At 42.9% G+C, this 19,793-nt stretch overlaps 1 protein-coding gene across 1 annotated transcript; it reads right to left on the bottom strand.

The window, feature by feature from the left end:
• Positions 1-1,927: 1,927 nt before the first annotated feature.
• Positions 1,928-19,575, bottom strand: LOC117366655 (killer cell lectin-like receptor subfamily F member 2). The gene is made up of 5 exons (XM_033958293.1): positions 19,554-19,575; positions 17,004-17,102; positions 11,412-11,557; positions 4,943-5,034; positions 1,928-2,586 (listed from the first exon to the last, which is right to left on the bottom strand). Exons 1-5 carry the CDS (start codon positions 19,573-19,575, stop codon positions 2,376-2,378), a joined length of 570 nt encoding a protein of 189 aa, XP_033814184.1. The 3' UTR covers positions 1,928-2,375.
• Positions 19,576-19,793: the final 218 nt, after the last annotated feature.

Here is a 19,793-nt window from a genome sequence, read left to right as displayed (position 1 = left end):
AATAAGTTGAATAGAATCGGACCCAGGACCGAGCCCTGCGGCACTCCACTTATCACGTCCGATGCTTCAGATGGGGTACCGTTCACCACTACCCTTTGATGTCTGCCGCTCAGCCAATCCCCAACCCATGTAGTTAGAGTGTCTCCTAATCCTATCGATTTTAGCTTGTTCAGTAATCTTCGATGAGGGACGCTATCAAATGCTTTACTGAAGTCCAAATACACTACGTCCAGTGACTCTCCAGCATCCAGTTGTCTAGTAACCCAGTCAAAAAAGCTAATCAGATTAGATTGGCAGGATCTACCCCGGGTGAACCCGTGTTGGTGTGGATCACGTAGTTTTTCTTCGTCTAGGATTGTGTCAATTTTCTGCTTGATCAGTGTTTCCATGAGTTTACACACTATAGACGTGAGACTCACTGGTCTGTAGTTTGCTGTCTCTGTCCTGCAGCCCTTTTTGTGGAGTGGGATTACGTTGGCGGTTTTCCAGTCCAAGGGGACCCTTCCTGTGCTTAGGGAAAGATTGAAAAGAACAGATAATGGTTCTGCCAGGACTTCCCTTAACTCCCTTAGCATTCTGGGATGTAGGTTATCTGGTCCCATGGCTTTTTTTACTTTGAGTCTTGATAGTTCGTCGTAGACGCTACTGGGCGTAAATTCAAAATCTTGAAACGGGTCTTTCTGGTTATCTGGTTAACAGTCCTATTTTTGCCCAAATGCTGGTCACCAGAAATGGCCTCGCATTGAACATGAGACTTAGGCTGCTTCCCCTGGTCCGAATGTTGAGCCCATCATGTTTTAACCTTCTTTCTGAAGAGAAGATAATAATTTAATATTGTTTGGGATCTCCAATTGCCTGTTACACCATAACAGTAGCACCAACACAGAGATAGACAAAGAGCTGTTCAGTAATAGATGTTTCAGGGTGAGAAGGAAAAGAGATGGGGAGAGCAAAGCCTGAGATACTTTTAGGAAGGTGTTCCCTAGAACAGGATCTGTAGCAGAGAAATCTTATAGATCAGTGGTGGTGAGATTATGAGGATGAGGAGGGAATCCTGGGATGCACTGGCAGGGGCCTAAGGTCCAGATTGGCTCAGGTGTCTAAGGCCCCACCCATGGGGAGAAGCCTTAGGTGCCTGAGCCAATTGTGGCCTTAGGCCCCTCCCAGTGCATGCAAGGCCCTGGTTGGCTCAGGTGGGGGAAGAACCTTAGGCACCTGAACCAGAGTCTTAGGCCCCTCCTAGTGCATCCCAGGATGCACAAAGAGGGCGAAGGGCCACCATTCTGAAGAGGCAACCCTTCAAGGAAGGAAGGAATAGGCATCCCTCCTGCCTTATTTTTGACAAAAGGTACCGGGTACAGTGTCGGGAATGGAGGGTCCTTGAGCTGGGGGAAAGTCTGATCTGATCCTCCCAGTTCACTAGATCACCAGGATTTTATTTTGGAGTGGTGGGAGGGGGAGGCGAATCAGAAGGCTTGGTGTCTGGGGTTTCGGGAAACTTGGTGGGGGGGTGTCAGGGGGTTCCGGTTTTGGGCTCACGCAACTTCTTTCTTTTTTTAATGTGCGCAGCTGTGTGAGCACACCAGCTACACTCTTAAAAAAAAAAAATAGCCCCTATCTGCCGGTTGAGCTGCTAGGGGAAGAGGAATCCCATATCAACTGAGCCGGCAGGACTTCCTGGTGGAGTATCTTAATTCCTCAAGCTCAGTCTTGCCATGCTTTTAGAAAAATACTGAAAACCTCCTTGTTTGATAAACTCATATCTTAATTCTTTTAGTATTGTATTTATGATATGTCATGTGGTGCATTTATAAGAGTCGCTGATTGACCAGCTTTTCTTTTTGTTCAAAAGTTTTTATTAGTATTTAGATAAGTACAATATAAAAAGAAAAGCATGCTACAATATACAACAGCTCATAACAGGGTAGGAGTCTTGCATTAATGAGATGAAACACAATCTTTAGTACATGAGTAAATATTTGTAAGATGAGGTAATGGCATAAATCGGGCTTCTTGAGATTCACAATATTTGAATAAGAGTGTTGTTTCGCTCTGCTAGAGCTTTGTCATATTTGCCAGTTAGACATAGGCTGTTCCACCCTAGATAGATCTTTCCAACTGTACAATATATTTTGTATTGCCAATGACTTTAATAAATGGAAAAGTTTAATCTGGGAGATTGTATCCCTTGAGACATAAGAATCAAAGAGGGAAATGTGAGATTGTCCGTGATATCGAAAATGGAACAGATAGTTTTCCATGTTTTCTTCCAGTATGAGCCCAGATGAACAGGTAGGAGGGAAGAGAGATGACGGTTTATGGAGATTTATCTGTATCTGGGCCACGGGGATGTCATACAATGTCTTGTCCTTGTTTCAGACTTGAGGCTTTCTTAGTCTTTCTTTGGTGACTCCAGTATATTTTGTACCATTAAACGACAGCACAGTAAAATTATAATCCTGCCCCAACTGCAGTTCAACAGAGGGTCTCTCACAGATCCAGCGATGCTGTTCGCTACAGTCTGTAGGATACACTGCATTTATAGCCAGAGTTGCGCAGGATGAAGAAGCATCTGCCGTGGGGTTTCTAGTGAGAAACGGATGAAAAATGTTTCAGTATTTGCATTTATAGGACCCGGCAAAGCATTGAACGTGAACAGGAGCAGCCATCTCTTTCCCCTGCATCCGGAGCACATTTTGCCCATCTAAGTACTGGCCAAACCTTCTCACGTGAAAAATATTCTGTGCAAATCTCTGTCCCATGGGTAAAAGCAACTGTGATGCAGAAGAAACTGACTTACCAAGTGCACAAAAGTCTTCCCAGACTCACTGTATTTGCATCCCGTTGCATAGTGACTCATAGACATGATCGGACCCAATGTTTAGCGGCCGAGACCGCCAGATAAAGAGGTGGTGCTTGCTCTATTGATAATTTCAGTGGTGCTCATTGTTGCAAGGGTACTAATGAATATGCATCCTACTGATGAGTCTTGCATTTATGGACACAGGAAATGGCACCATAGAGAAGGCTGGGGGGCTGGCCTGAGCAGTATGTATCAGTCACTGCTCACTGCTAGCGATGAATGGGTCCTTAAAAGGTATGGGGGTGGGGAGACGGAGACTGGATTGCTAGTGCGTATTCATGTGATAGGCCTCCAGCCCCACTTATGTGTGGAAATTATATATGCAGAGTGTTAACCTTTGCCAGCCTCTGCCCTTCTAACTCCTCCCCCTTCACTATGCATGTGTTATGTGCTGGAACATTCTACACATAAAGTTATTGGGATGACCAAGGTGCTTTAAACACTGGACCCCTTGGTCCTAAGCACTAGATGCTCTATGAAAAGAGTCTTTATTAGTTCTACTGCTTTGTTGTGATATGACTGTTTTGCTAGGGCTACCAGACATGTCCTCTGTTTTAAACAATTGTCCGTGTGCGTGGAACAGTGGGGGGACACTAGGGGGCACTGCAATGAACTTCACATAAAAAGTCCCAAGTACACATTTCACTATAACATCCTTATACTTTATGGTGAGCCCTCCAAAACTTACCCAAATCCTTCTGGACCCAACTGCACCCCACACAAATAGCCCTTAAGTCTGTTGGGTGTCACCTATTTGTACGTATAGTGGGATTTAATAATAATAATAATAGCTTTATTTTTCTATACCGCCACAATCTTGCGACTTCTAGGCGGTTTACAATCAAGAGAGCTGGACATTCAGCAAGTTACAATATGCAGATATTTAGAGGAAATACAGAGTACATCAACTTTAAGAATGCGAAAGTATAAAGTGTACAGTACACTAAGACATTTTCGAGAGGACCTGTTAGGAAAAGGTCGCGAATTAAAAAAATACATCGGAAAATAACAATATACAGGTTAGGAATTTTCAGAGGGGCATATTAGAAGCTATGTCCTGGATTGCAAAATATGGTTTGTTAAGGAATTCAGAGGGGGGGGGGGTAAATTAGGAACGAGAAAAGAGAGAAGTGTTCGGTGAGGAAATTATTTAGGTGATATGTTTGTCGAATAAGGCAGTTTTTATGAGTTTTCTAAAAGCTTTGTAGGTCAGTCTAGCTTTATTAAGGTAGTTGTCTAGCCAGTGTTGTTGTTTGTTTGCTTGGTATGCGAAAGTTTTAGGTGGGTTTTGGAAAGCTCACATGACCCTGTCTCTGTTGTTGCCTACACAACCCACTAGGCTACTCCAGGAACCTGATTGTTGCTCTACTAGGACTGCCCAGAACATTCATATTTTGGGAGTGGGGGTGGGAGGGGATCAGTGAACACTGGGGAAGTGTGTGTGTGTGTGGGGGGGGGGAGGTCATGCCTTCATCCCTCCAGTGGTTATCAGGTCAGTTTGGGCACATTTTTGGCACTTATTTGTTGCCAGATGTCTAAATTGTGCCCTGGACTTATTCTTAAATGCGGAAAAATGTTCAAATCATAAGCCTGCCCCATTCCCTCCCATACCACACCTCTGACATGCCCTCTTGAGATTTAGACACATTGGGGTTGATGCTACAAATTGCGTCCCGATTGTAGGGAAAAATTCTTGCGTACCTAATTGTAAACCACTTAGATAACCTCACCAGCCAATCGGGATACACTTTTATCTAAAAAAATCCATATAGCGAAGGACACCTACAATATAGGTGTCTATCTCATGCCTACGGAGAATAAAGATGCTTACTGACGCACAAGGCCATTTCTAGTGGAAACCACACACACGCCGGCATCGGGCATCGGTAGGCATGCCTTTACACCTCTGTCCTTCGCTGCATGGATGGTTTTTTTTTTAAAAAAAGTGCTTCCCGATTGGCTGGTGAGGTCCATCTGCCTCTTGATGCCACTTTTTGGACATTTTTCTTTTTTGAAAATGAGCCCCAAGATATCCTTCAGAGGCACCATTTTAACACATTTTCCTGCTCATAAATTTACCTTGTTTCTGTATCACTTGGCCAAGTCCCGTGTTTATCTGATGACTTGTAAATAACCCAGTAATAATCGTGGGAGGTGATTTTTATGGATTCCTGGAAATAAAAAGCACCCTGAGATGAGTCTCAGTCCTGGTCCCTATAGCCTTGTTGAAATCAAATTTCAAACTTAAGCATGCAATATTTGCAGACATCCTTAGATATATAAACCTGACTCAGAAGTCCTGCGTTTCACCAAATGCCATGTAAACCCCTTTGACCTGGCTTTTTATATTAATTTTGGCCATTATCACAAATACAGTATCAATCTTATTTTAATATTTGTAAGCCTCATTAGACCCAGTGGAGTTGTAAGAGGGGTATGATCCGTCCCATGTGCCATCTTGGTGAGGGCACAGGCACCCGTCCTCCTATTTGCCCTCCCCTACTCCTTCACTCCCTTCCCCCCCCCCCACCCCACTGCCATGCATATGTGCCACTTCCCTGTGGATAAAGGCGAGCCGGTTGATATAGTGTATCTAGATTTTCAGAAAGCTTTTGAGAAAGTTCCTCACGAGAGGCTCCTGAGAAAATTAAAGTGTCATGGGATAGGTGGCAAAGTTCAGTTGTGGATTAGGAATTGGTTATCGGATAGAAAACAGAGGGTAGGGTTAAATGGTCATTTTTCTCAATGGAGGAGAGTAAACAGTAGAGTGCCGCAGGGGTCTGTACTGGGATCGGTGCTATTTAACTTATAAAAGATTTGGAAATTGGAACAATGACTGAGGTAACTAAATTTGTAGAATCGCGGTGGTGCCTAGTGATACCGAAGTCCAGTGTCACCCCTAATCATGCCTTGTTCCGGGCTTTGGCATCACTAGATGCTGCCAGATGCCATGGACCCAGGCGCCAGTCCCAGAGGGGCCTAATTTTTTAAATTATTCAACTAATTATTACACCACTTAAAACACATATTTAGGGGCCGGTAGGTGTGATCTAGGCTCCTGCTGGCACCTAACTTTCATCAAATTTTTCTAATCCGGCCCTTACTATATAAATTAAATATATTTAACAAAATATCCTGACAGATAATTCCTCTCTTATCTAATAAAGTCCTGAAGTTTATTCTACAACTGAGGGGTCAGACTGATAATAGTTCTTAATCTGAACCTAACACACATCATATGTGATAACTAGGGAATGCTTAATACTATAATGACCTGAGGAGCTGAATTGCAAAATACTAGCACGGAAATTTATTTTTAAGAGCTCCTTCAGTCCAATCGAGTCTGGGGTGGACTGACCATTGGGACAACAGGATAGTTCCCAAGAACTAGAGCAGGAAGGGGCCTGCTTTTCCCTAGCATGTGGTAGATAGAGAGGGCCCCATGACCTTCATTGCCCAGGGGTCCAATTCAACCCAGTTCTGGAGTGAATGAGCTGCAGTGTTATACACATGGGTCATTCATCGGCCCCCAACTCTGGAATGCTTTCCCAAATTATATTTGAACAGAATCAAATCTTGAACACTTTAAAATATTATTAAAAACCTTCCTATTCACAGGCACATTTAATCGATTGCTAAACTGAGAAAAAGAGCTTTACGGAGACCCATCAGGAATAAGGACTGCAAATCAGCTTTTAACTCTACGTCTCTTTCCTATAGACACTGTAGTTCTACCTTTACTTATTTTAATCATAAGTTTTATTTAGTTTTATATCTAAACCGCATAGATGTATTTCCATTGCGGTATATCAAGTCCTAAATAAACTTGGAAACTTGGTAGAAGAAGGAATGTCCTTGTAATTAAGAACATAAGAAATGCCTTCACCGGATCAGACCCTAGGTCCATCTAGTCCGGTGATCCGCACACACGGAGGCCAAGCTAGGTGTTCTCTAATGGACACCTTGTTCACCCGTATCCCTCAATGTGATTTGCATGAAGATGTGCATCCAACTTGCCCTTGAATCCCAGAATGGTGGTCTCTTGTCACAACCTCCTCCGGGAGAGCATTCCAGGCGTCCACCACTCGCTGTGTGAAGCAGAACTTCCGGATATTAGTCCTGAGTCTGCCTCCCCTAAGTTTCAGTCCATGACCTCTTGTTCGAGTCACTGTTGACAATGTGAATAACGAAGATTCTTGCTCCATTTTGTCGAAACCTTTTAGTATTTTAAAAGTCTCTATCCTATCCCCTCGCAGCCTTCTCTTCTGGAGGGTAAACAATCCCAGTTTTTCGAGGCGTTCTTCGTAACTCAAATTCTTCATACCTTCTATTAGTTTTGTGGCTCGTCTCTGCACCCTCTCTAGTAGGGTTATATCCTTCTTTAGGTAGGGAGACCAGTGTTGGACACAGTATTCCAAGAGTGGTCTGACCATTGCTCTATAAAGTGGCATTATGACGTCCGCCGATCTACTCGTGATGCCCTTCTTTATCATGCCCAGCATCCTGTTTGCTTTCTTTGCCGCCGCTGCGCATTGAGCCGACGGCTTCAGGGTCCTGTCTATTAGAACCCCCAGGTCCCTTTCTTGTTCACTCTTGCCCAATGTTACACCTAACATTTTATATTCTTGTTCTTTGTTCTGCCTGCCCAGGTGCATCACTTTGCATTTTTCTATATTAAATTTCATCTGCCACTTTTCCGCCCATTTCTCCAGTTGGTTCAAATCTCTTTGAAGTGCATCTCTGTCTATTTGCGACCCAACTGCCCGACATAGTTTTGTGTCATCTGCAAACTTGATTATGTTACTTGTTGTTTCCTCTTCTAGGTCATTTATGTAGATATTGAACAAAATGGGTCCAAGAACCGATCCCTGGGGCACGCTGCTCGTCACCTTCTCCCAGTCCGAGAACTTCCCATTTATGCTCACCCTCTGCAATCTGTTCTCCAGCCATTTGCCTATCCATCTTAGTATATCCCCTTTTATACCATGTCTTTGTAGTTTCCTCATGAGTCTTGCGTGTGGTACCTTGTCGAATGCTTTCTGGAAGTCCAAGTATACGATATCCACCGGTTCTCCACTATCAATATGTTGGTTCACCTTCTCAAAAAATTGAAGCGAATTTGTCAAACATGATTTCCCCTTCCTGAAACCGTGTTGACTAGCTCTCATCAAGTCATGATTGTCCAGGTGCTGCACTATGCTATCCTTGATTAGTGCTTCAACCATCTTCCCAGGAACCGACGTAAGGCTCACAGGTCTGTAGTTTCCTGGTTCTCCCCTTGATCCCTTTTTGAAGATTGGGATGACATTTGCTATCCTCCAGTCGTCTGGTATTTGTCCGGTTCTAATTGACAAGTTAGCTAGGGATTGTAACAGTTCTCCGATTTCTACCTTAAGCTCCTTTAGCACTCTCAGGTGAATTCCATCCGGTCCAGGGGATTTATCACTTTTTAGTTTATCAATCTGATAGTATATCATGTCCAAATCCACATTCACTGTGGTGAGGCTTTCCTCAATTTCTCCCTTGAATACTCTCCCTGGTTCAGGTATTGTTGCAGTGTTCTCTTTGGTAAAGACAGACGCAAAGAATGAATTTAGTCTATCTGCAATCTGTTTGTCTTCCTTGATGTACCCTTTCTTTCCTAGGTCATCGAGAGGGCCCACTGCCTCTTGTGCTGGTTTTTTTCCTTTTATATATCTAAAAAAGGGCTTGAAGTTCTTGGCTTCTTGCGCAATCTTTTCCTTATAGACCTTTTTGGCCTCTCTTATCGCCTTGTGACATTTCTTCTGGTCAACCTTGTGACTGTTCCAGACCTCTGTTGTTTGTTCCTGTTTCCATTTTTTAAACGAGTTCCTCTTTTCCCTTATCGCATCTTTCACCTCCTTAGTTAGCCAAGCTGGTTCTCCTTTGTTCTTATTTTTCCTTCCTTTGGATATCTGCGGGATGTAGAGATTCTGTGCTTCAATGATGGTATTTTTTAGTAGGGACCATGCTTGTTTTGAGTTTATCCGTCCTTTTCTTGAGCCGTTTTTTTACCATGGCTCTCATGTTGTCATATTTCCCTTTTCTGTAGTTAAAGGTTGTGGTTTGAGTCTTGGTTCGTTTCCCCTTCCCGATGCCTATTTTAAAGTTGATCATGCTGTGATCGCTCGTCCCCAGCGGGACCATGACTTCTACTTCTGATGTCCTTCCAGTTATGCCATTCAGGACCAAGTCCAAAGTTGCGGTTCCTCTTGTCGGTTCTTCTACCATTTGTTCCAGGAAACAGTCCCCTATTGTTTCCAGGAATTTTGTTTCCTAGCCGCAGTTTGAGGTTCCAAGGTTCCAGTTTATTCCTGGAAAGTTAAAGTCTCCCATGATCGTTACGTTACCCATTTTACATCTATGGTTGATTTCCTCAATCATTTCAGCATCTGTTTCCTCCGTCTGTCCTGGGGGTCGGTAAAAGAGTCCAATTTTTGTGTCTGCTTCGTATTGTCTGGGAATCTTAATCCAGAGGGATTCCAGTTTTTCTTTTTCTTCTGTCTTTTCTTCTCTGATAGACTCTACTCCTTCATGAACATAGAGGGCAATACCTCCCCCTTTTTGACCTATTCTATCTCTTCTATATAGTTTGTAGCCCTGCAGTACTGAGTCCCATTCATTTTTCTCGTTCCACCATGTTTCTGTAATTCCAATGATATCTAATTCTTCTCGTCTTGCTAGTGCTTCCAGTTTTCCCATTTTGTTTCTCAAGCTTCTGGCATTCGTGTACATACACTTGAGCAACTTTTGTGCTACTTTCTTGGACTTTTTAAGCTTCGCATCCCTATTTTCATCAATTTGCTCCCTTTTTGGATCTATTTGCACTCTTTTTCTGCCAGTTTTGATTTCAACATGCTCCTCCCCTTTATTTGAGCAGTCGCTTGTAGTTCCTTCTTTGGAGTCACCTGATGCCCGGGCCATCGACTGGTTGTCGACTGTCGGCTCTCCCCTGATTCTTAGTTTAAAGCCTTCTCAATGGACTTCTTAATGTTTTCAGCCATACTCTTGCTCCTTGCGTGGTGAGGTGTAGGCCATCCTTTCTATAGTATCTGCTTATTCCCCAGAATGCTGTCCAGTTTCGCATGAAGTCGAAACCTTCCTCATTACACCATCGTCTCATCCAGGCATTAATTGCTCGCATCTCATCCTGTCTCTTTCCATCCGCTCTCAGTACCGGGAGGATCTCGGAGAAAGCCACTTTCACCTCCCTGACCTTGAGTTTTCTTCCAAGTTAGCGGAGCTGGTCCTTCATCTCTTCCCTGTTGTACTTCCGTCCACTCACATCGTTGGTCCCCACGTGGATAAGCACGGCAGTGTCCTCTCCTCTACTTATTGTAAGCTAAAGTGAAAGCATTAGCCAAAGATCACAAGTGGACGTCCCACGTCCAAGGATTTCTACTGTAGAGACCAAAGTGGAATTCAAGAAATCAATAGTCAACACTTCTTATCTTCTAGTATACCCAGAAGTATATCATGTATTTGCATTATTCATATTATCACTTATTGCATAATAATTTTTTTTGGGGGGAAGAAAAGATCTCAGACTAATTGTTTGTCGTTACAAGCCAGCCAAATGGCTGTTTAGCTAGATTGGATAATACAGTCATACCTCGGTTTGCAAGTAACGTGGTTTGTGAGTGTTTTGCAAGATGAGCAAAACACTCGAGCAAACTAACTCGCAAATTGAGCATTGACTCGATTTGCGATCCCCCCACCCCGACCCCGCGAACTGGCTTTGTTGTTCCTGAGGCCACCGGCGCTGCTCCCTCCCTTCGCGATTGCCTTCTCCCCCCCACTGACTAGCCCTGTTTTTACCCATGTGCCGCTGGTGTTGAAAGTGCCTGCTACCGGTTCTCTGCTGGGCTGCTGCTGGGCCTTGAGCATCTGCGTATGCTCAAGGCCTTCAGGCTCTCACCCTCTCTGAGATTCTTGGGTCGGGTGTCTGCTCGGGTTGGGGGACGGGTTGGAGAGATATACCTAATGGTATTCAGTCAGTGGAATGAATCATCCGAGTTGCCATTATGACCTATGGGGAAAGTTGCTTTGATATATGAACACTTTGAATTGTGATTATGCTTCTGGAACAAATTATACTCGCAAACCAAGGTACCACTGTATTGTAATCATAGGTCTCCTTCTATCTCCATAAATCATTAAACGTGCTTTCTATGGATATACTGTACACTCATTTAAAAAAAAAAAAATCAAATCCTCCAAACAACTTATCTTATGTTGAAGAATAATTGGTTCTGAATGCTGATTCTAATGGGCCCGTTTCACCCATTGCTTCTTTAGAGAATCAGTCCAAAGAGTAGGAGCTGGAAGCATTCCAGTCTACCTACTTGATTTCAATCATCACCTTATGTGCTATTGTGAATATAGTCGGTACTTTAACCTGAACGGCTTTTGCCAGCACGCCACAGATAATGGCGTCTACTGACATAATCACTGTATATCCCCTCCTCTAAAGAGCACATCACGTGGGGTGTCTATGGCTCACCCTCTTAAAGAAATTCACTTTTACCAGATCTTTTGGGTTATTGAGTGGAGCCAGACGGGAATTCCTAGAACGACAGTCTCGCATGCTGGTGAGGTAGTTCGTAATCTCCTTAGATACAAAGTAACAGTTTCCTCTCCAGGGTCTCCAGTCCTCTGGACAGAAATATTGATCTGTGCATAAAACAAGATAGAAAAGTCGATTTTTCAAAAGGTTTAACATTTAAAATTTGGAAGTTAGACTGTTACATCTAAATTTTAAAACTCCCCCCCTTCTGAAGCACTAAAGGTTTTTCAGCTAACATCACCAGGTACACAGACTAAGCTGGAAATTGTGAATGCAAATTTGTTCACGTATCCAAATTGTGTACGCATTTTAACTGTATAACAAGGTAATTAGCACCAATAATGTAATTAAAAGAAATTATAAGTTACATTTATAAATTTAGACGCAGGATCCACACCTAAATTTTACTCACGTGTCAAAAAAAGGAGGCACAGAAATGGATGGGTCATGGACGGATTGGCGCTATTACTTTAAGTTATGTACATAATTATGAAATACATTTCCTTGGTGCACGTGGCTGTGTCTACATTTTGTAACAGTTCCAGGGCATAAGCGATGCTATGCGATGTTTTGGCGGAACCGTTAGCCATGCTCTTCAATCTCTCCCTAAGTACGGGGAGAGTCCCCCTGGACTGGAAAACTGCCAATGTTGTTCCTCTGCACAAAAATGGTTGCAGAGCGGAGGCTGCAAATTACAGACCAGTAAGTCTCACATCAATAGTGTGTAAACTCATGGAAACTCTACTTAAAGGGAAATTAGACACGATATTGGATGAGGGGAATCTGAGGGATCCCTGTCAACATGGATTCACTAGGGGCAGGTCATGCCAATCCAATCTTATCAGCTTCTTTGACTGGGTGACAGGAAAGCTTGACTCGGGAGAGTCTCTGGACATAGTGTACTTGGATTTCAGTAAAGCATTTGACAGTGTCCCACACCGTAGACTATTAAACAAGATGAAATTGATGGGGTTAGTTGAGAAACTAACGGCATGGGTCAATGATTGGCTGAGTGGAAGACTTCAGAGGGTGGTGATCAATGGCACCCCCTCTAAGACATCGGAGGTGACTAGCAGAGTACCGCAGGGCTCAGTCCTGGGACCATCCCTTTTTAACATATTCATAAGGGACTTGACCCGTGGGCTTCAGGGAAAAGTAGCGCTGTTTGCCGACGATGCAAACTGTGTAATATAGTAGGTGAAAGCAATCTCACGGATGGTATGGCGCAGGATCTGATCAAGTTGGAAAACTGGTCCTCAACATGGCAGCTGGGCTTCAACGCAAAGAAGTGTAAGGTGATGCATCTCGGCAGCAGAAATCCATGCAGAACATACACCTTGAATGGAGAAACACTAGCTACGACCTCAGAGAATGGGACTTGGGAGTGATCATCAGTGCAGACATGAAGGCTGCCAAACAAGTAGAGAAGGCCTCATCCAAGGCAAGGCGGATGATGGGATGTATCAATAGAAGCTTCGTCAACCGTAAACCTGAAGTCATAATGCCACTTTACAGAACCATGGTGAGACCTCATCTGGAGTACTGTGTGCAATTCTGGAGGCCACATTACCGTAAAGATGTACTTCGAGCTGAGTCAGTCCAGCGAATGGCCACTAGGATGGTCTCCGGACTCAAGGGTCTCTCATACGAGGAAAGACTGGGCAAGTTGCAGCTCTACTCTCTAGAGGAGCGCAGGGAGAGGGGGTGACATGATTGAGACATTTAAGTACATCACAGGTCGTGTCGAGGTGGAAAACGACATATTCTTTCCTAAGGGACCTTCAGTCACAAGGGGGCACCCGCTCAAGCTCAGAGGAGGGAGATTTGGTGGTAACACCAGAAAGTATTTCTTTACAGAAAGGGTGGTGGATCACTGGAACAAACTTCCGGTGCAGGTGATCAAGGCCCTAGTGTGCTCGACTTTAAGAATAAATGGGACATCCATGTGGGATCTCTACTTGGGTCGAGCAGCACTCTGACTTAATGGGGTGGGACAGTAGAGTGGGCAGACTTGATGGGCTATAGCCCTTTTCTGTTGTCATCTTTCTATGTTTCTATGTTTCTAAGCATTGTTCTATAAACTGTGCCTAACTTTAATCATGGCTTATACCATAGAATAGCCTTTTTTGCACCTAAACCGATCCAAATATAAACCAAGGTAACCTTTTTCCCCCAAAAAAGGAGGAAAAAAAGGTTGAACTCAAATATAAATCGAGGTTAGAAATGTTTGTTACGTGAGTGTCATTTGTCAGGGATCATGCCATAAGTAATCACTAATTTTTCAGTTGGGGCTGTTTTGAGTCCAAAAAGGCTGAAGGAGAACCGACAAATATCTTCCTACTTGGAGCCACAACACCAACCAAAGGTTCTGGACTTTTAACTCCACCAGAACTCCAGGCCTCAGTCATACATGCAGGAAACAGAAAAAACTCTTTTGAAATACACTTCCCCCTCCGTATTCGCGGGGGGTTAGGGGCAGAGCTGGCCCACGAATATGAAAAAAACGCGAATAATATTCGGGCCGGTTCTAATCTAATCTAATCCTTAGGTTTGTATACCGCATCATCTCCACATTCGTAGAGCTGAACGCAGTTTACAGTAGGAGAAATAGGAAGGAACTACAACAGAGGGTTAGAGGTAGAAGTGTGAAAAAAATTTACAGGACTTGGGATGCCAAGATAGAGCACGGGTCCAAGCACCGATCCCTGCGGCACTCCGCTCGTGACTCTTTTCCAGTCCAAGTATTGGACATTTAACCCCATTCTCTGTTTTCTCTCTGCTAACCAGATTTTAAATCCACATGAGTATTTCACCCTCAATTCCATGGCTTGCAATTTTTCGAAGCAGTCATTCATGCTTGTCGAACACATTTTGAAAATCCAGATATACAATGTCAACCGGGTCACCCTTGTCTATCTGCTTGTCTACTCCCTTGAAGAAGTGCAGTAAGTTCATCAAGGTGATCAATGATGCGGTACTTTATCAGCGCCTCTACCATCTTTTCTGGGTCCAAGGTCAGACTCGCAGTTCTGTAGTTTCCTGGATCTCCCCACAAACCTTTCTTGAAGTTCGGCGTAACATTCGCCACTTTCCAGTCTTCCGGAATCCTCCATGATTTGATCGACAGATTGGTTATTAGTTGAAGCAGTTCAGCTAAAACCCCTTTCAGTTCCTTGATTACCCTCGGATGGATGCCGTCCAGTCCCGGGGATTTATCGTTTTTAAGCCTATCAATCTGCCTGTATACCTCTTCTAGACTGACCGTCAACCCTATCAGTTTCCCATCTTCGTTTCCTGTGTATAGCCTGTCATCTTCTGGTATATTGTATATATCCTCTTCGGTGAACAAAATATGTGTTCAGTTTGTCAGCGATGGCTTTGTCCTCCTTTAGTGCTCTCTTTATTCCATGGTCATCCAACGGCCTCCACCGCTTCCTTCGTGGGTTGTTTCCCCTTAAAATATTGAAAGAACGGCTTGAAGTTTTTTGCCTCCTATGCTATTTTTTCCTTGTAGTCTGTTTTGGCCCCTATTACCGCCTTATGGCACCTGCTTTGATGTTGTTTGTGCTTTTTCCAGTTTTCATCCGTTTTTTACCTTTTCCATTCCTTAAACGAAGTCTTCTTGTCTCTGAACGCTTTCTTCACCACTACAGTGAGCCACGCTGGGTTCTTGTTCTTTTTCCTCTTGGATCCCTTGTTGATACGCAGTATATATAAATTGTGTGCCTCGGTGACGTGTCCTTAAAAAGATACCATGCTTGCTTTAGCATTTTTACAGTGCTTATCCTCTTCTTAATCTTCTTCTCCACCATGAGTCTCATCCCTTGGTAATTCCCTTTTTGGAAGTTCAGTGCCATGGCCATCGTTCTGGATCAATGTTTTGCCCCTGTGTCTGTGTCCAAGTTGAAGTGGATCATATTGTAATCACTGCTTCCCAGCGTCCCTTCTACTTCTACACCTTGCGCCGGTCCTTGTAGTCCATTTAGAATTAAGTCCAGAATTGCATTTCCTCTCATATTTTCCTTGACAAGTTGTTCTAGGAAGCAATCGCCTACAACATCCAGGAACTTGGTCTCCCTACTGCAGCCGGAGATGCCTAGGTTCCAGTCTATCTCCAAATAATTGAAGTCACGTTGCCTCCCTTGCAGTTGCGTTTAATCTCGTCCGTCATTTCTCCATCAGTTTCCTTGGACTGCCCTGAGGGTCGGTAGTAGATGCCAATTTTTGTGTCCATTCCATTTGTTCCCGGAATTTTGGCCCATAGAGGCTCTACCTTATTTTTCATTTCTGGCATGTTCTCTCCGGTTGACTCAATTCCCTCTGTCTCTGTGGTATAGCTTGTATCCCGGTAGCACAGTATCTCAGACAATTTACTCGTTCCACCATGTTTCCATGATGCTCATGATGTCAAGGTTATCTTTTTGTGCCATAGCTTCCAATACCCCATCTTATTCCTCAGGCTCCTTGTTTTCGTGTACATACACTTGAGTTTTCAGCCTGTTACTTTCTTGCATTTCCTTCCTTTTTGTGTCCCTTTCGATCCGTCAGGTATTCTATTTTGCCTAAGATCCGGTGAGTCTTCCCCGCAATCTTCCTGCTTGGTATCCTCTGAGTATACCATTTCACGAACCATCGACTCTTGGTCGACTGTCGGCTTTCCCCCTCTTCCTAGTTTAAAAACTTTTCAATTTCTCGCTTGATGTGGTGCATGTACATGTGTAGCTCCATGTGAGACAATTTGTTTACAGGTTTCCAAAATTGATGGTCAGGCTCTATGTGCCAGCAAATACATCCAGGGATGTTGCAAGGGTATGGGGTGCCCTACTGCAGGGCATTTCATCCCAATCCTCTGGGCACACCATGTCCCATTGGGTTTTCAGGATATCCACAATGAATATGCATGAGATTAGCATGTGCTTCCTTCTTGCAATGCCAATCTATCTCATGCATATTCATTGTGGACATCCAGAAAACCCAAGGAATAGGTTAAGAAAGTCTGTCCTAGGCAAACTGGAATTCTTTTGATTAAGGCGGTATAGAAAAATAAAGTTATGTTATGTTATAGCTCTGAAAGCGTACATACAATAGATGGTCCCTGCTCAGAAGAGCTTATAATCTAATTTGAACAGACAGGATATCTCAGGGTTGGGGAGTTTCAAAGTCTCTTTGCCTTCATTATTATTTTTTTTAATCTAACTTGACATTCCTTATGCTGTTTTGTATTATTTTCCGCTGTTAAACAGTTTAATCATTTGTAAGGTTAGTGGAATATTAAATCTGTAAATCGAATCAACTTGAAAACATGCTTATTCGAAGCCTATTTCTATATTACGTGATGATAAAATATTTGAAGTTTATTTTTAATTTAACATTTTTTAATGCTGTCAATCTAATTCGTGAAATCTTATCTATTGAAATCTGTTAATGTGATGTGCATTATATAAAATTCAATAAAACGAGAAGAAACGCTGTTTTGTTCTTTATTATCTCTGGGCAAAAATGTTACTCCCTTATGTCTTGACTAGAGAGACCATCACACCATGAAAGCTGTACCTCTCAGCACCTCCCATTTCTGGAACTTCTCCAGTTTATCCTGTAGATCTGATCCTGTTTGGGTTTGGTTCAAGTCTGCATTAGTCGGACACTTGTGATCTGTAGAACAAGAGGAGAAAAAAAGAAAGGTAATAAGTTGCTACTACAGAAATCGGAGCTTGAGGCTCACTGCTAGTGTTGGCGGAGATGGATACAGACAGACAAATGATACAGACTGTCAGACAGCGTAGTGTCTGGTTCTCCTTTTGGCTTTCTTCATGAAGGAGCTCCACTACCTCCCTCACTTCACCAATTCCTTTACTTCCAGAATCTTATTTACATTCAGTTCTTCTTTCTGCCCATAAATCTTGGTCATTATTCGTCACTTGCCCTCATCCTTCCCTCTGTGCTCTATTTGTGGGTTCCCACAGAAAAAGGAGGATGGATTGAGACATTTGGGAGCTGATTTTATAAATAGCACCTAAAAGGCCGATGTCTAAATAAATGACGCTGGCTACATATCAGTCACACTTAATTAAACTAAATCATTTACCATAATGTATGATATTTTTGTTTGATCTGTATAGAAATGCATTGCTAATGTAGGTTCAAAAATTGGTTGTTTTTAGAACAGTTCCTTACACACTGGAAAAAAATATTTGCACTCGCCAGGCCACACTTTAGAGCAGTAGTCTCAAACTCGCAGCCCGCCAGGTACTATTTTGAGGCCCTGGGTATGTTACCATTGTTCTGCTGTAACCTCATTCAAGCGTTTTCCTGCATCTGTATGCGATTGTGAGGTGGCGTGGAGAGGACAATGGCGTACAGACACAAGAAAGCGCTTGTGTGAGGTTACAGCAGTGAGATGAGTAACGTTCCAGAATATAAGGTAACCACTGGAGGCAGTGCAGCTTGTGCATTTGTATGTAATCTCGTGAACTCTCGCGAAATTTGGCACCTCTCCTGGCGGTGACTGCTTGATGCAAGATGACAGTTGTGTCAGGTGCTGGAGGAGGTGAGAGCTGAAGGCCGTTGCAGACGCGACCACCGGACACTTAAGGCACAAGTCGGATATTGATTCTCCCACTAGAGGACTACACCAAAATCTTGTGTCTTGCAGTTGATACTTTACAATCTAAATCACAATTTTGCATGAAGTAAAACTTGCTATAGTTTATAAATCTGTCCTTAATTGCGTCTGATAATTTCATTTATACACAGCTGAAAGCAGTGCAACATGCAGAAAGTGAAAACTATCTAGACTTCACTTTCTGCATTCAGCTGCTGTACACTGCTTTCAGCTGTGTATAGCTGAAATTATCAGAAGCAATTAAGGAAAAATTTATTAACAGAAACAAATCTTATACACAGGCAGCCGGGGCTACACAAGTGCCCTAAGCCACCTGTATCATCACTGGTTTGAAAAAAACTTCTTACATAAATATGTAAATATACTTTCATTCATTTCAAAAAAATTCATTTTTCCAAATTTATTTTGCAAAATGTGTGAATAGAAATCCAATCCAATCTATCTAAAACTAATTATAAAGGCAACAGCTTGGTCTCAAAAGAGACAATTCTTGATAACGTGGAACAAGAAAATTATTAACATATCTCGAACTGCAGCAGCAATCATTTTTGGGAAGGAAGAGATCATTTGGTATCCTCCTTCTCTTTAACCCTCTTTCTTGGAATTCCTCAAACCCTAATACCACCAGATCCTCCCACAAATTAAAACTATCCTTCCCCTCGCTAAAAGGCATTTCCCACACAGGAAAGCTAGGGACCTCCCTCCACTTCAAAATCACTGAGCTCTGGAACAACCTTACCTCCCCTCTTCAGAACTTGAGCTCTCTCCAAGTTTTCCGCAAACATCTGAAAACCTGGCTTTTCTCAAAAAATGTAAGTCTCCCTCCAACTTAGGAATCAAGGAAACTCTTCTATCTTGGCATCCCAAGTCCTCTAAATTTTCTTCACACTTCTACCTCTAAGCCTTTGTTGTAGTTCCTTCCTATTTCTCCTACAGTAAACCGCGTCGAGCTCTACGAACGTGGAGATGATGCGGTATACAAACCTAAGGATTAGATTAGATTAGATTGATCACCTCTTGCAAAAGAAAATCTATAAACATTCCAGGATAGAGGAAGGAGAGGAGTAAAAATACCATGTAAAATTTTAAAAACGACACAGGCGCACTTCAATTGAACTCTAAAACAAACTGGGAGCCAATGAAGACTCTGAAGCAACGGCGTCACATGATCAAATTTACGTTTCCCAAAAATCAATTTCGCAGCAGTATTTTGAATTAATTGCAATCTGTAGAGACAAGTTTTTGTAACATCAAGGTAAATAACATTGCAATAGTCGAGACGAGATAAAATAATTGACTGAACTAAGGTGGAAAAGTGACAATGATGAAAGAGATGTCTAGCCTTCAAACCTATTCTGAGCTTTTTGGGAACGATGGGATAGAAGATGAATTAAATAAATAAATAAAGTAGGAGCACTCGTAAGTGCATAATGTATAAATTATATGAATTATTTTATTCTAGTCTCCCTCCATTTCCTTACCTAAGAACATAAGAGCTGCCATACTGGGACAGACTAAAGGTCCATCAAAGCCCAGCATCCTGTATTCAACAGTGGCCAACCGAGGTCCCAAGTCCCTGACAGAAACCCAAAGAGTAGCAACATTCCATAGCTGAGACTGTGATGTCATAATGCCTCATTCCACCAATGTTCAAGAGCCAGCCTCACCAGTGATGTCACAATGGCTTGGTTCACATAAGAGCTGCCTTACTGGGACGGACC

The sequence above is a fragment of the Geotrypetes seraphini genome, chromosome 1 (genome assembly GCF_902459505.1).
Source record: "Geotrypetes seraphini chromosome 1, aGeoSer1.1, whole genome shotgun sequence".
NCBI lineage: Eukaryota > Metazoa > Chordata > Amphibia > Gymnophiona > Dermophiidae > Geotrypetes > Geotrypetes seraphini.
The sequence above is the reverse complement of the archived record's forward strand: the minus strand, read 5'-3'. Positions and strand labels throughout refer to the sequence as shown.

Coding starts and splice junctions, on each gene's coding strand:
- LOC117366655 (XM_033958293.1), bottom strand. CDS start 19,575: ATGGCAGCTCTTATGTTCTTAG. Junction 5,035..11,411: donor TCAATAACCCAAAAGATCTG/GTAAAAGTGAAT, acceptor TTTTATTTCCAG/GAATCCATAAAAATCACCTC. Junction 2,587..4,942: donor CCAAGTGATACAGAAACAAG/GTAAATTTATGA, acceptor GTTTCTCACTAG/AAACCCCACGGCAGATGCTT.